At 33.7% G+C, this 17,687-nt stretch overlaps 1 protein-coding gene across 1 annotated transcript; it reads left to right on the top strand.

Annotated features, from left to right (window-relative positions):
* Positions 1–8,068: 8,068 nt before the first annotated feature.
* Positions 8,069–14,270, top strand: LOC143580561 (protein PGR-like). The gene is made up of 5 exons (XM_077063550.1): positions 8,069–8,277; positions 9,362–9,475; positions 12,067–12,289; positions 12,918–13,166; positions 13,971–14,270. The coding sequence occupies exons 1-5, from the start codon at positions 8,132–8,134 to the stop codon at positions 14,100–14,102; spliced, it is 864 nt and encodes a 287-aa protein (XP_076919665.1). The 5' UTR covers positions 8,069–8,131; the 3' UTR covers positions 14,103–14,270.
* The last annotated feature ends 3,417 nt before the right edge of the window (positions 14,271–17,687 follow it).

Genomic DNA, 17,687 nt, shown 5'->3' with positions numbered 1-17,687 from the left:
GTACCATATATTGTATATAAATCAGAGTTACGTTCGTTTAGCGGAAGTCTTATAAAATATAAGGATCAAAGTTGTAATATTACAAAAGATGGGATTATAAAAGATTCCCGTTTAAGTTTCAAAAGATTATTTGTTTTAAATTACAACCCACCATTTTATCATATTATGGGTTATACAAAATAAATCCGAGCCATCGGATATAAGTAGCACTTCGACAGTCCAAGCGCTATTCTTGTTCACCTGCAAAATGTAAATAAAATACGTCAGCAACGAATGCTGGTGAACATGCTAACGTAAAAACATTTTCTTTTACTTTATTACCCCTCGAGACTACGCCTGCCTCGGCCCATCGTGGCATAGGAATAACAAAGTTAAATAACACATTTATAAATTCAAGTCTCTACTCTAGGTCACCTCAGCAAACACCGCAGCGTTCGACTTAGTTAAGTACCCGTAAATATACACAATGATCGTACTTCCCGCGGGAAAGCGTCCTACCATCAAGGTGGTGCGATGTGCCCATCGCGTACTACCACCTATGTAAGGATCCAGACATACGTATACCACAGCCTGAGGGCTAGGTTTATACTTTCATTTATAATGGTTTTAGGAACACGTAGTTCCTTGTAAACAATTTTCATATAACATGTTTGACTCGTTTGAAAACAAGTTTATAAAAGTTTGGGGGCGTATTCACCTTATCGCTTTGGGACCGGCTTCAACACCGTCCGAGGGTCTTTCCCTTTTTATCTCACACCTATAGTACGAGTATAAACATTTGTTAGTCGGATATACAATCCGACTTAAGACCTTTAGTCCTATTTTATATCTCTACCTCGATGAACCTTTAGTTCATATATTTCTTTTACTTGAAAACCTTTAGTTTAAAAATAAATTATAAACTTTTATTTTATATAAAAACCCGACGTTTCTTCTTCTCTAAGAAACATATTCTTTTTCTTTTATTATTTAAGAATACTTATTATTACTTAAATAATAACTTCATAACAAATAATATACATATATACTTACACACATATATACATATTTGTAATTCATTCTTTTGTTCTTTTTTTTTATTATGTTTATTTATCTTTTATCGAGGTATTGAGTATAACCTCGATTTAAGGCTTAAGCCCTTAATATAATATTATATTATATTCATTTTGTCGTTACGCCTAACCTTTTTGGCGTTTAGAAACCCTAGGAACTCAAGCAGCACTCCAACGCCGCTCCAATTTCTTGATCGACTTTGGTACACCTTCCTTGGCACGCCTTTTGATAACAAACACCTCTTTGATCGTATGTGGGTGGAGGGTGGCTCAAACTTCGAGGAAACGTTGGTACACAAACGAGGAATCGGGGCACGCTTATCGAGACGGATCGTTAATATGATTGTGGGAATGTAGAGAGATGTTAGAGAGAGATATGTATGAGTGATTTGGTGTGCCTTGGATGAGATCCCGGACTTGCTATTTATAAGAAAAATTTGGGATCCCGTCGTGGTACGCGATGGGCTCCATGGTACCCGTCGCGTAGCGCGACGTAGCCTTGCGCAGTCACTGCGTAGGTCTGCCACGTGGCAGACGGTGTGGTATTAATTATAACATAGATTATAACTTTAACTAATAATGACTATTACACAGATATAAACGGGTTATTCATGTGTGTTCTTTTCAACAACGTTGCAATTTCTTATCTTGACATTACTGCTTACTTAAAGGTTTATTTCTATATAGAGGCATCATTTTCTATTACACACACAGGTGTTTGTGTACGTCAACGTTTGTGTTCCTTTATATGTTTGTGTGTTTATACTTTATATGTATATGTTTTCATGCATACTTGTATTTCACTATGATCTACCCTTTATACATGATTTTCTTATTGACGGATTATATACTTTTAGGTTCATTCTTACGGTTAAGATCGATACATTTAATTGGTCACCGAATTACGTTCATTGATTCCCTGTGTCTTTCTTTCTTTTCTTTTTTATGACTGCATAACTATCTAAAGGGATAAAATAAGAGAGAGAAACCACGACTAGTAAGAAACTAGGCGGGCCAACAGAAAACCAGTTACAAGTACATCAAGCCATCAGGGTATTCATCATATACTATGTCAAAGTAAGACATCTCTGAGGGTTACTGTTTACGTCACGTCAAGAAGCTTTCGAGCATTGAAAAATCAAAGTGTCAAAGCTCGTAAGGTGGTGAGCTTACTTTGGCTTTGGTGATCAGTCTACCCTATCATCAATATTATTATATTAGTCTAACAATGAATGTTATCATATCACATGTTATGATACGAATACCAACGTGTGAAAAAGAGTATAAAAATGTAAGAGACAACTCAAGGTTCGATCAAATATTCCACTGTTCTTAAACCACCCACATTGGCCTAGTCGAGAATCTTTATAAAAATAATAAATAAATAAAGAAAAAAGAAATAGAAAGAAAAGTGGTTTTTCCCTTTCAAACCATGTTGATGGAGCAAACTAGGTCGTATTTAAAGGTGAGCAAAAATTGAATCCGTAACCTAAAACTAAAAAAATTAACCATAATCGAATAAACCAACTAGTATGGAATTAGGTAATGTGTCTTTGTTAAGTGCCTTTAACCGAAACCGAATGTTTGTGTTTTTTCCAAATTTTAAACCTCCATTTCTATCATTTATACCTCCGTTTCCAGCTTTGAATTTTTAAATTTATGCTGCAATTGATTATAACATAGATTGGAACAACATAACCAAGTTTCAAACAAACATATTTCAGTTGCGAAATTTCTTAAACGCCATAAACGAATCATTTTCAACTAGAACGAAGAGAAAAAACATTGGAAAATTTACCAAAATTAACCGAAATCAATCATAATTAAAGGTTAAACAACCATTCGGTTATGGTTAAGTGACTTAATTCCCTACAACCGAATCAACTTTGCACACCCCCTAGTTGTATCTCAAAGTTGGATAGTCTCTTGCCACATGTTAACACGGCCTTTTGGTTTTGTCTCATGATCCATCTCATCTTCAACCCCTTTTTGGTAGATCCGTTGTTCCCAACGGATGCTTAGACCCATCACTTTATATTTAGAAGATCTGATATGCTCCCTGACTATATAATGTCCGCCTTCAGTTATAGGTTATAAATAATCAGCAACAATGTAGTATATGGGTGTTACCGTTAGTTCTTCTGTTCTTGAGTTTTTTTTAAAGGAGGGAAATGAAAGGAAAACTAAGGATAGTTATGAGGGATTAAATTAATGTATTTTCTCAATAAGTTATCCTCCAAAAAATGGGATGATTACGAAGGATACCTTTTTTTAACATAGTTATCCTTTCATTTCCTCTAATTTCTTCCAACTCAAGAATACACCTAATTAAAAAAATTTTCCTTCCCTTCCCTTTCTTATCCTTCCCTCTCCTTTCATTTTCTTTCCTTGGTTAAAAAACTCAAGAACAAGACGTTAGAGTTTCATATTTGATCCCCTTTTGTCTTTGTTTTAATGTATTGGTTTATATAACCTCAATCTCGTGACTATTGGCTATTTTGATTTGAAATAAAATGAATTAGATGCCCTAATTCTAATAGTTACGACACCAGGGGCACCAGTGGGTACCCTCTTTCAGATAGGCCAATTGCCCATGTGGGTATGTGTCTCCGGTAGTGGCCATAGGTAGAGGTGTTCAAAAAAATTTGAATATATATCTGAAATATTTGAAAATCCGAATTATCCGACAATTCAGATTCCGAATCTCGGATATCCAAATTTTCGGATTCGGATAGTGATTTTGAATATTTCGGATAATTAGAATTTTTGGATAATTCGGATTCAGATTTTAATGTTTGGTTGTGCGAAATTTGAACACCAAGAAAAGGTAAACCCATAGAAAAAATCATGAATCCGTCAGTGTGTGTACGTTTGTGTTCCTATATGTGTTTTGTGTTTATACTCTGTATGTATCTAGAGTGCGGATGATCTAGAGCGCTGATGATCTACACTTTATACACGATTTTCGGATTTATGGTTTAAGGTTCATTCTTATGATTAAGATTAATAAATTTAATTTGGCACCTAATTACATTCATTGATCCACTGTGTCTTTCTTTCTTTTTTTTTTAAGGCTGCATACCTATATAAAAGGATAAAGATAAAAGTAGGAGACCACGAGTAGTAAAGAACTAGACGTGCCAAAAACCGAAAACCCGTTACAACTACATCAAGCCATCAGGGTATTTATCATTTACTTTGTCAGGGTAAGACATATCTAATGGTTATTGTTTACGTCACATCAAAAACCTTCCAAGCGTCGAAATTCAAAGTGTCAAAGCTCGTAAGGTGGTGAGCTTACTTGCTTTGGCTTTTGATGATCAGTCTACCCAGTCATCAATATTATATAATTATATGAGTATAACACCCTTTTGAGTTGAGAAAACCCGTGAAAACCCTATGTAACATCGTTTTTTTGTTTTTGTTTTTGTTTTTTTAACATATGTAATATATGTTGTTACATTTAATACAAAACATCGAAAAATAAAAAAATAGTTTCATATTTTATTTACATTTTTTAGCTTTTAAACATATTTTTCAAGAGAGTACTGAAAATGTAACTTTACTTTTACATTTTTTATTAACTTTAATTATGGAACACAAGTTTCAAACTTTTAATTAAAATCGTGTGATTGAGAATGAGTATTTAGAGTTTTCTCAACTCTAATGAATTTTTATTTTATCATAACCCATTACAACAACGAATGCTATCATTAAACATGTTATGGTAAGCATACCAACGTGTGAAAAAGAGAATAAAAATGTAAGAGACAACTCAGGGTTAGATCAAATGTTCCATTGTTTTAAAACCCATATTGGTCTGGTCGAGAATCTTTTTAAAAAAATAAATTAAAATAAAATAGAAAAAGAGAAAAAGAAAGAAAAGTGGTTTTTTTTCTTTCAAATCATGTTGGTGGAGCAACCTAGGTTGTATTCAGGAGTGAGTAAAAACAGAATTTTTATAAAAATCGAAAAAATTAATCATAATTGAATAAAACTAACTGTTATGGTTGAGTGAATCTAATTATCCGTCCATTCGGTTATGATTAGGGTTAATGTGTCTTTGTTAACTGTCTTTAACTAAAACCCAACCTTGTATGTTTGTGTTTTCTTTTCAAATCTTATACCTATATTTCTATCTTTTATATCTTTGTTTCTAGCTTTGATTTTTTAAATTTATGTTGCAATTAATTATAACGTAGATTGGAACACCATAGCTTGGAACACCATAACCAATCTTCAAACCAACATATTTTAGTTTCGAAATTTCTTAATTGAGCTTGAAACACCATAAACGAACCACTTTCAACTGGAACAAAGAAAAAAAAACATACCAAAATTAACCGAAATCAATCATAATGAAAGGTTAACCAGCCATTCGGTTATGGTTAAGTGACTTAAGTCCTCACAATCGAGTCGACTTGACTTTGCACACCCCCTAGTTGTATCTCAAAGTCGGATAGTCTCTTGCACATGTTAACAGGGCCTTTTAGTTTTTTCTCATCTCCATCTACGCATTGGCTCCCCACGGTTTATCTTTTGAAGCTCCAACCCCTTTTTGGTAGATCTGATGTTCCCAACGGATGCTTCGATCCATCACTTTATCTTTAGAAGATCCGATATGGGTGTTCTTTAGAGTTTCATATTTAATTCCTTTGTCTTTGTTTTAAATTTTTATTATTGGTTTATATAACCTCAATCTTGTGACTATGGTTATCCCTGATTTTAATCTTTTGATTTGGAATAAAATGAATTAGATGCCCAAATTCTAACAATTATGGTACCATGGGCATTAGCGGGTACCCCCTTTCAGATAGGCCAACCGCCCATGCTGGTATGTGTCTCAAGTGGTGTCCACAGATAGGGGAAAAAAATCTGATACCGTATCTGAAATACCTGAAAATCCGAATTTTCGGATTCGGCTAGTGATTTTGAAAGCTTTCAGATGGTTCGGATATACGAAATATTTTTATAACTATTAAATACAAAATATTATTTATAAGTTTCGTATAATTTTTTGATATTTTGAATAGTTTTTCCGGATATTATGGATAATTTCGGATAACTTATCGGATATTTGGATAATTTTCAGGTATTTCGGATAATTTTCAGATAGTTTGGATAATTTTTTAGATATTTCGGATATTCGAAATATCCAAAAGTCCGGATATCCGACTTTGAACACCCCTAGCCACAGATTATGATTGCCGCACATTAAAGTAAACGATGTTCTAGAAGTACTTAAACTTATCTGTTGTTTTTATAATAAAAAGACCCAATTACAAATTTTGTCCTTTAAAAAAAGCCAAATTACGGTTCGTGTCCTTTCCTTGCAGGCGGTGTCCTTTAAACTTTTTTTTCCTACAAGTTTTGTCCTTTACGCTAACTGGGTTAGAAAAAGTCAGTTAAGTATGACATGTGCCAGACATGTGATGGGCATAATTGTAATTTTAACAGGGGAATATATTATATATATTTTCTTTTCTTTCTCTCTTCTTTCTCTCTAAGCCATAAATTCCGGCCACCATAACAGCCACCACCGTCGGCCGTACAAAACAGTAAATAATAATAATAATATGTTGCATACCTATCTCCGGCCATCTCATCTTCCTCCTCCCTCCTCCTCATTGCCGCCGGAACCCTAGCCTTCGGCTCTCTCCTCTTCCTCTCCCGCCGCCTCCTCCCACCACCAACCTCCAACAGCCGCCTCCACCGCCAGTACCACACCAACCTCCCTCAACGCCGCTTCAACGTCCGCCGCCTCGATCTCAGCTTCCGAGTCGGCGCCGTTTTCCGGCAGCCGGAGAGCCCACCGGAAAAACGCTCCGCCTGTACCTCCCATTCCATCATCACCACCGCCATACAACCGCCGTAGATCTATTACCGGCGGCTAACTGTTCTTCACAAGGTACGATTCAATTTCTACATCGATCGATTTATGCATCGTTTTAGGTTACCATTCGATTTAATCTTTGTGGGTCAATTTCATCTGGGTGTTATTGATTTTTGTTTGTTAAAGCTTGGATCTTTACGGGTGTTCTTGATTTTTGTTAAAGCTTGGATCTTTATTGTTTCTGGGTCGTTTGTTCTGGGTCGTTTGCAATCTGTGTGTTTTTGATTTTTGTTAAATGTTGGATTTTGAGTGTTTCTTGTTGTTTATGAACCATTGATTTATGTTTGGGATCTGTGAAAATGTATAAGTGATGTCATTGTTGATTGGATTAGGTTTTGATTGAATTTGGATCTGAATCGGTTGGGGGAAATGGAGCCTGAGGGGGTTAAGCGTCGAGGGAGGAAGAGGAAGAGAAGGAAGGAGTTGCAGGTGGTGAAAAGACAAAAATGCCCTCACATGCGTCTCACGTGAGGGCATTTAACTGAGTTTTTCTAACCCAGTTAGCGTAAAGGACATAACGTGTAGAAAAAAAAAGTTTAAAGTACACCGCCTGCAAGGAAACTTAGAAAAGGACACGAACCGGTTTTTGGCTTTTTTTAAAGGACAAAATTTGTAATTCTGTCTAATAAAAAACAACAATAGTAATAATAATACGTTTTTTGAACGGTAGCGAATCTCACGTGTAAACATATACTTTTGGGGCTATCTCCAAGGTCATCCCCTCGACCGTCATGAGACCGTACTCCCCTGATGCGCGGAAACCAGATGGAATCCGTAAACTCTCGCCCCTTGTCGAGTTTAAACTCGGGATTAAAGTCATGATTCGTCCCTTCACCTAGATGTCCTTCAAGCTAACTCAAGTGAGAATCGAACTGATGTTTCCATATTGGAAGGGCATGTCTCTTACCACTAGATTAAGAGAGAACTGTGGTTTTTCGTCGATGTTCACTCAAACCCATAAATACTATTCTTTAAAATAATAATAACGTTTGTTAACTAATAATTAAAAATTTGAAATATTAAATTACAACTAACCAAGCGACACTATGTTGACCTCACGTACCTAAACTCTCAAAACATTTCAAAATATAAAACTGCAACAGACTTCAAAAAGATTTTATTTTCTGTTAGAAGTTAGTTAGGGTTTCAATATTATCATTGTTAGTTAATAATAATAATAATAAAAATGGAGAATCAACCGCTGCAATTGCTAATCGCAGTTGTAGTTTCACTCTTAATCGCCGGTAATTCGTACCGGAAACACTCGCTCGATGTTTCCGGTGCGTTTGCAGGTTTCTTCGTCATGGCGGTTCATCTCGCCGTCAATTACAGGTTGATTAGTTTTCAGTTTCTGTTTAATTTGTAGGTTTTAGTTCAGTTATTGATTAATCAGTATTAAATTTGTTGATTTGAGTTTATTAATTGTTTAATTTGTTAACTGGAGTTCAATTTTGTGGTTTTTGTAGGTTTGAGTTAAATGTATGTAAAATTAGAATTTAATTTGTTGATTAGACTCTAGTTTTTGTTTATTAAGTATCTAGTTTGTTAATACAAGTTCATTTTGTGGTGTTTGTATATTTGTGATCAATTTGTGGTTAATCAGTATTAAATTTGTTGATTTAAGTTCAATTTGTGGTTAATTTTGTAAAATTAGCATTTAATTTGTTGAATAGAGTTTAATTTTTGTTTATTAAGTATTTAATTTGTTGATTCGAGTTCTATTTGTGCTTAATTTTGTGATTTTTTTTGTAGTTTTGAGTTCAATTTGTGTTTAAACAGCAATGAATTTGTTGATTTGAGTTCAATTTGTGGTTATTTAGTGTTTAGTTTGTTATTTTGAGTTCAATTTGTGGTTAATTTTGTGGTTTTTATATATTTGAGGTCAATTTGTGTTTATTAAGTATCTAATTTGTTGCTTTGAGTTCATTTTTTGTTTATTAAGTATTTACATTGTTGATTTGAGTTCGATTTGTGTTTAATCAGCATTTAATTTGTTGATTTTAGTTCAATTTGTGGTTAACATTGTGGTTTTTGTATATTTGAGTTTAATTAGTACTTTGTTTGTTGATTTGAGTTTAGTTTCTGTTTAATCAGTATTTAATTTGCTGATTTCAGTTCAAGTTGTGTTTATTAAGTATTTAGTTTGTTTATTTGAGTTCAAGTTGTGTTTATTAAGTATTTACTTTGTTAATTTGAGTTCAGTTTGTGGTTAATTTTATGTAGATTTGAGCTCAGGATTTGTTTGTTAACTATTTATTTTGTTGATCTGAGTTCAATTTGTGTTTTTTACATTATTCAATTTGTTGATTTTAGTTAAATGTGTGGTTTTTGTATATTTGAGTTCAATTTGTGTTTTATCAGCATTTAGTTTTTTGATATCAGTTCAACTTGTGGTTAATTTTGTGGTTTTTTGTAGATTTGGAGCAATGTTGTTAGCGTTCTTCTTTACTTCATCGAAGCTTACTAAATTGGGGGAGGAGAAGAAACGGAGTATTGATGCTGAGTTTAAAGCAGGAGGTCAACGGAATTGGTACTGTTTTTTCAAGTTTTCACCTAATGAATGATATTTTGTAGTTATCTGTAATTATGATATGACTCTGCCAAATGTGTTCATTGTTAGATCGGATTATGAGCATATATTACTGATTTCTTTCCTGTAGAGGTAGGTCTTCACCAGGGGTCAGCGTTGAGCCCGTTTCTTTTTGCAGTAGTCTTGGATGAGTTGTCAAAGTCGATTCAGGGGACTCTCCCGTGGTGCATGATGTTCGCAGACGATATTGTGTTACTTGCTGAGAAAAAACAAGATCTAAACATGAGGCTTGAGGAGTGGCGAACAACCTTAGAGACAAAAGGTTTAAAGATTAGCCGATCTAAGACGGAGTACCTACACTGTGATTTTGGTGAGATAAACGACAGTGAAAACGCACACATCACAATTGAAGGGCAGGTGGTCCCGCAGGTAACGAAGTTCAAGTATTTAGGATCATTTGTACAGAGCGATGGGGAATTAGACAGTGATGTGACCCACCGAGTTCAGGTAGGATGGTGTAGATGGAAAGCAGCCACAGGTATATTGTGCGACAAGAGTTTCCCGGCTAATCTGAAGGGAAAATTCTATAGGGTGGCAGTTAGACCTGCAATGCTATATGGAACAGATTGTTGGGCCATCAAGAAGGCACAAGTGCGGAAGATGGAGGTAGCAGAAATGAGAATGCTACGTTGGATGTGTGGGCACACAAGGCTAGACAAAATAAGAAACGTTGTGCTTCGCGAGAGATTAGGGGTGGCGAACATAGCAGACAAGATAAGAGAGTGGAGATTGAGATGGTTTGGACATGTAAAGAGAAGACAGACGACGAATCCTGTTAGATCCGTAGAAAACATTACTATAGAGGGGAGGAGGGGCAGAGGACGACCGAAATTGACTTGGGTTGAGAGGATTAGGCATGATTTGATAGACCTAAACCTCTCCGAGGACATGGTTGAGGATAGGAATTCGTGGAGAAGTAGAATTAAAGTTAAGGATTTTTAGAGAGAATTGAATACCTTAGGGCTTAGACTTAACTTATTTAGGTCACATACCATAATGGTATTTCCCTTACATATTTTATTATTATTATTATTAGCTTTTATATTGCGGTTAAACTGTGACCTTATTATTAATATTATTATAATTAGTAGTAGTTTTTTATATAACTATTAAACTTTGATTTCCTTTTTTTTGCTTCATACACATGTTCTTAGAGCCGAGGGTCTCTCTGGAAGCCACCTCTTTATTCCTTTGGATAGAGGTACGGTGTGCCTACATCCCACCCTCCCCAGACCCTACCTATAGCTCTGTTGTCGGTGGGATTTTACTGGGTATGATTGATTGATTGATTGATTGATTGATTTTGTTTAGTATGTTGTTAGTTAAGGGCTGACGTCATGAAATTGTATCTTACTTACCTCCTATTCCATATAGGTCATTGTTTATTTTGATTTTGTAGCAATTTAGTCATTAAAATTAGGGTGGTGTTTGGGATTGATTATTGAAACAATGTATCTGTTTATACTGTGTTTTTTATAAGTAAATAAGAACTACTGAGTGTTTGGATGAAGAAAAGTGTGTATGCGTACGCACATAAGCATAAGTTGTTTAAATAATAGAAGTGTTACATTATCTTCATGATAATGTCAAATAATAGCAATTTTCTCGAAAGTGTTTCACACTGATGAAATATTTTACAATATTTAATGACTAAGTTGGACCGGATCACAGTATAATGACCATTGTGGAACACTATAAGTAAGTTTCTATATTATGATATTAGTCCTTGCAAAGAGTGGTTTGATAACATTTGATGACATTCAAGTTTAGCTATGATCTCTGTACTTTTGTCAAGTTCTGGAGCATTATAAGAGCTTCTATTAAGTTTTAGGGTAGTAAAACACATAAAAGATGTCTGACATGCTGTTTAGTGTTAACCAAAAGCTGTTGCTTATGCAAGTATATATGTTGGTTGCTTTGAACTACAGAACAATCAAGCTCGTAAATGATATAAATATCAAAGTACAATTATTTCTCAAGGTCCAATTTGTACCTGAAACTATATCAAAATTCAAAATCATCCTGTATTATGAATCTGAACTTCATTGTGGGAAGTAATTGTAACCATGATATTGTGTATTACTTGCTAAATGCATTGCTATTCTTGGCATATTTCATTATAGATCAATGTACTTCAGTCGGTGGTCCATTTGGTACTTATGTTCAATAATGTTCCAACGTGGTAGTTATACATCTTTAAAATGGGCTAGTTTGGTAATTTTGTATTCTTGTGAACATGTACTCAGAAAATGTGCTAATTTGGCAATTGTACTTTTGTTGAAATGGACATTTTGGTAATTAAATGATGAACCATCTTATCATAAAGTGCCACATAAGCAAGAACCGGTCATCATAGGTGATCAATTTATGAAATTAGCCCATGTCAGTAAAAAAATAATTACCAACTCGGGATATTACTATGTTGCTATTCTATGATAGTAACCCTCTTTTTCTTTACATCCTAATACAATAACTTGTCATACATTAGTTAAGCTGCACGTTTTTATATTTGTGCCCATCTTCTCTATCAGGATACAAGTATTTTCAAATAGTGCAATTGCAACAATCTTGGTTATAGCATTTTGGAAGTTGAAATCATCACAAGATATTTGTTTGGACTCAAGTGAATCATATATCATAACATCTATTGTTGGTGGCATAATCGGGCATTACTCATGCTCTAATGGAGACACATGGTCCTCTGAGCTTGGGGTACTCAGTGAAGAACAACCACGGTTGATTACTACGTTTAAGGTGAAAACTGTTTATATTTTCTTTTAAATATAAGGATAAAAGTTCAAAATTTTTATGTATAGTGAGAGAGAGAGAGAGAGAGAGAGAGAGAAAGTGAGAGTGTCATAGATGGTAGGCATATAAACGGACCGAACTTTAAGTGAATTGTTTGGCTAAAAGCTTTTGTATTCGTTTATGTAATGAATGAATGAACATGAACAAAAAAATTTGTTCATTTGGTTAAACGAACTTACAAGAACACACGTCTCGTTTGTTCATTTTTGTTCGCTCCTTCACGTTCATTTATGTCCGTTACTTGTTAGTTTACATTTCCTTAAATTCGTTGATATATTCATTTATATTTTTAGGCTCATTACAATTTAATCTAGTTCTAATAGTTTTTTAAACTCAACACATGTACTTTTAATTGCTTTTAGTTCAGTCATGTTCGTTCATTTACATTCATGAACCATTCAAGTGCTTTAACTATGATATACATAATTATATCAAGTCAACACTACATGCAAGTGCTATGTAGTTCTCTACATGAAATCACAACTTAATGTTAAATGGATCAACCCAGCCCAACCCATCCCGGCCCGGCCCATATCAATCCAGTTCCTTCTTGACATGTTGACATGTTAAACAGGTGGTTCGTAGGGGTACCAACGGTGGCATAACAAAAGCCGGTCTTCAAGCAGCTGCAGCAGCGGGCTCTGTGATTGGATTAGCATTCGTTTTACCTGGATTTTTCACAAAAAGTTGCACAAATGATGCGTTTTGGAAACAGTTATTAGTCATAGCTCTCGCTGCATTAGCAGGACTTACAGGAAGTTTAATTGACTCTCTTTTAGGAGCAACATTGCAATATAGTGGATTCTGCAGTGTCCGTAACAAGGTATTCTTTTTATCATGAGACAGTTGCATATATACCCCTATAAACCTAGAAAGTTTAATTGACCTACAAATTAGTTAAAATATCAAATATACCCAAATCACTGAAAACGATTAAATAAGTGACCATTTTACCCTTATTTTCTCCACTTAAAATTGCAACTTTAAGATTTTTGTATATGCCCATCTTTAACTTAAAAAGTTTTTATTTACGTATTTTTAGCTTCTTTCTTTTTGCTAATTTCTTTCTAAAACTTTGCAATTACATATATATGCCCATCTTATCGTCGATATCGATCAAAATTTAAATAAAAATAAGGTTTAAACAAATATTGTTAAATGGTCATTAAGTAAAAGTTCGTTAAAGTTGGGTATATATGAAAATTTTCAATTTTGTAAGGGTATATATCAAATTAATCCTTTTATCATAGCAATATAAACTTTATTTGATTATTTGATAGATATTGTTAAAAGAATTCAATCATGCAAAGATGAAGGATTTTGTATTTAAATAAACTCCACGGGCTTTATCGTTAAGCTTTAAAAGTTTAGGGATTCGATCGTGTAAAAAAGCATGACTTATTCGTTTACTTTTAAGGAATTAAAGAAATTAAATTATGCAAAAATGATTATGAAAGATATTATTTCAACGGTTTTCCAACCCGACATGACCCATTATATATCTCCTCAGATGGTCACTCATGATTATGAAGGTTATATTATTTCAGCCGTTATCTAACCCGAATCGACCCATTCATAAATATACGAGTCAAAGTTGACACCTCTAATATTTCTTGCATATTCTCAGGTTGTATCAAAACCGGGACCAACCGTGAAAAGGATCTCGGGTCTCAGTATTCTTGACAACAACGGTGTGAATGTCGTATCGATACTGTTAACGTCAATGCTGACAGCATTCGTGTGCTTATACATCTTCTAGAAGTAGTCATGACAACAAAATAAAACATCTTGTGAGTTGCCCGATTTACCCCTCGTGTTTCTTGCCAAATGTTATGATTGATGGTAAACATGTATCAGTAATCACTAAATCCCATTCCTTTAATTCAGTAGTTTTGTATATTGGTAATGAAATTTGGTTGGGTTTAAGGTCCAACAGTTACCACTTATCGATAGTCCGAAACGTTGGGAACAGTAAATAGGCGGATCGGGTTTGGGTCAAAACAGGTATCTTGTACCGGATTGGGCCTACCCACTAGGGGTATGTATTCACATGCCATTCGGCCCGTGTTGACAGAAAATCTGTGTTGAACCGCTAACTACATTCTTGAGAAAGGACAAACCGAACCGTCTGGGTTGATTGGGTTGGCTGAACCGGCCCGTTTGGCCGTTTAACAATTTTGTTTTGGTGATTTTGCGGTTTGAAACGGTTAAACAACTGCTTCCAGTTTCTAAACCAAACTGAAACATTAAAACCATCAAACTGCCAAATCCGAACCGTATGGATTTCAAACAGGCTTGACTTTCTTCGGATCAGCAGATATCAAAGGTTTATGAACACTCATATCTGCCATGATCATCTTTTATTCATGGATTAATTTCATATATATTCTCACACACATCATAAATAGCATGTATACCCAGACAAAACTTAAAATATCATATATGCCCTTACAAAATAGTTAAAATATCATATATACTCATTCATTATTAACAATTTAATAAATGATCATTTTACCCTTATTTTTCGATAATTTTAACTTTCGTACATGCCTATTATATAACGAATACACCTTCTACCCATTTCCATTACGTAATGCGTTTATTGATTGGCGTTTATCATCTTTGGCGACAATTAAATCGTCCACTTCTTCATAAATGCAAAACTTTCAAAGGTTTATTGCATCAAATGGTATACACTGTAAATCATTTATCAAATCTAATTGATCCAGGGTAATTCGGTAATTTATTAATTTGTTTTTAATGAACTGAGTATATATGATATATTAAGAAATTTGTAAGGGCATATATGATATTTTTAATTTTATGTGGGTATATATGATATTTTCATTATTTGTAAGGCTATTTTCTTTAAATGTCACAAATATTTAACGTGCTAAATATGATTATAGAGGCTAAAAAACTATATTATAACAACAGTCAAATATTTTTTAATAATATATGATATTTTCATTAAAAATATATCATATACATTAAAAAATATATGATATTTTCATTATTTGTAAGGCTATTTTCTTTAAATGTCACAAATATTTAACGTGCTAAATATGATTATAGAGGCTAAAAAACTATATTATAACAACAGTCAAATATTTTTTAATGTTGTTTTAGATATATATATATATATATATATATATATATATATATATATGAAGTTAAATACATTATGAAGAACCTTTCAAGTCATATAAAACGGGTTAAGCTATAAACGCTAAAAAAACGTGTTGAGTTAGTTGTCACATCATAAAATTATCTTTAAGAGCATTAGTTTTCTATTCATCCATTATTAGCACACATCCTTGTGTGTTATGTTGTCACACAAATATATCAATAACCAAATTTATTTTATGTTTTTAAATCATCTTAGTTGATATAATAGTTTAGTAACTAGCTAGATTTTTTTAAAATATCAGTATAGTTCTTTTGATTTTTTTAACAAATTTCTTAGAAATCTACAAACTGTTATAAATACATACAAGCCTTTTACAAACTAATGCAAAATTTTTCACCTTATTTTACAAAAAAATAACCCCCACCCATTAGGGCATTTTTGCTTATCCTTCACCATGAAATCCCCTCTCATCCACTAACATTAAACCCAAGATGATTTAAGAAATGGGACTTTTCTTTTAAACCAATAATCTCTCATTTCCACGACCGATATGGGATTTGTTTATACATTGAGCCATGATAAACTTCTTTGTATCGCTACACACTTACACCGATCTTGGTTAATCAGTTGCTCATAACCATTACCGTTTTGGTTACATCGGCGTTTAGTTAATACTGATTCGATTTCATCGGTTAATTTGCTCACCCCAAATGATCAAAGGACAAGCATGACCATGTAGGATAGAGATGGTCAAAAAAACCGGTCCGGGAACCGGTTTGCCGGTTTAAACCGGAAACCGGTTTTTACGAAAACCGGTTTTTTAAAAACCGGTTTGACCGGTTTACAAACCGCCGGTTCGTATTTCGGTTACAAGTTTTAGAGCCAAAACCGGTTAACAAACCGGTTAATGGAAAAACCGGTTTTTTTTAAAACCGGTTATTATGAAAAAAAACCGGTTATTAACCGGTTATTTAAAAAAAACCGGTTTAACCGGTTATTAACCGGTTCTAACCGGTTTCTAAACCGGTCCTAACCGGTTAGACCGGTTAGGGTTTTGACATACAAAAACCGGTTATTAACCGGTCCGGTTATTAACCGAACCGGTTTTTTTTTGGGCCAAAAAAAACCGGTCCAGTTAATAACCGAACCGGTTTTTTTAAAAAAATCGATCTGTGCACCTCTAATGTAGGATCCATAAATGGATGAATATATCAAGTTTTTATTTAACTTTTAATAAATAAATAAACTAATTTACATATACACTTAAATGGATGAAGTTGACACATTTGTAACTGTATACATCAATACAGTCGGCTACCTGTATTGTAGCCTCTTTTTTTTAACTTTCTTTTGATATATAATATTGTTGGGTGTTAAGTTTAGCTATCAACATAACTTAAAAGTCCATATGGATCACTTATTATTATTAGGTTTTGTAGCTGTGATGATATAATAAGTAGGTTGCCTTCCTTTTCCAAAACCAACCACCTAAAATTAAAGCTATTAACTTTCTCATACAAGTTATTACACCTTTAATTGTATTTAAAATAAAATTATTTCTGAAAATGACCGGTTTAAATGGTACACCAGAGTTGTTAGACAACAGATCAAAAATAGGGTGAGCGGAAAATCGAATTAACCGAAAAAACGAACGGAAGCATTAACCGACGGTTAATTTTTTGTTTTTTAAACCGAACTTTCGGTTTTCCGTTTTTTAAAAACCGAAAAAAAAAACGTATCGAACCAATTGATAGTGATGAAGATTATGAATACTTTGAAGATGAATAAGTTGATTAATGAAGATTAAGACTAAACTTTTAGTGTTTTTTAATTAAAAACTTTGTTGAATTTTAAACTCTACTACTCTAGCAACTTTGTATTCGTATGGATGCACGTAACATACGTCTATTTTTGTGTTTTTGTATTCAATATATTTGTGGTACTCTAATATACTCTTACAATCTTAAAATCATGATCTTCATTTTTAAAATCTTTTTACAATGTCTACACGTGATTGGAAAAATAATGACTATAACCGAACAGAACCCGAAAATAACCTAAAACCGAACGGTCTGTATATTCAAAAATTGATGACTTCGGTTTCGCCTAAAACCAAACCGTGCTAGCCCTAAAAAATATGGTTTTTAATCATGTTGTGTTGGTGGGTCAACGGACTGAAATATTTAACCCAAACAATACTATTATTCGTGTTGA

Source organism: Bidens hawaiensis, unplaced genomic scaffold (assembly GCF_021521415.1).
Source record: "Bidens hawaiensis isolate Kalapana, Puna unplaced genomic scaffold, B.hawaiensis_p1.1 tig00030524_1, whole genome shotgun sequence".
Taxonomy (NCBI): Eukaryota; Viridiplantae; Streptophyta; class Magnoliopsida; order Asterales; family Asteraceae; genus Bidens; species Bidens hawaiensis.
Note: the sequence above shows the minus strand (reverse complement) of the source record. Positions and strands in the feature narration are given on the sequence as shown.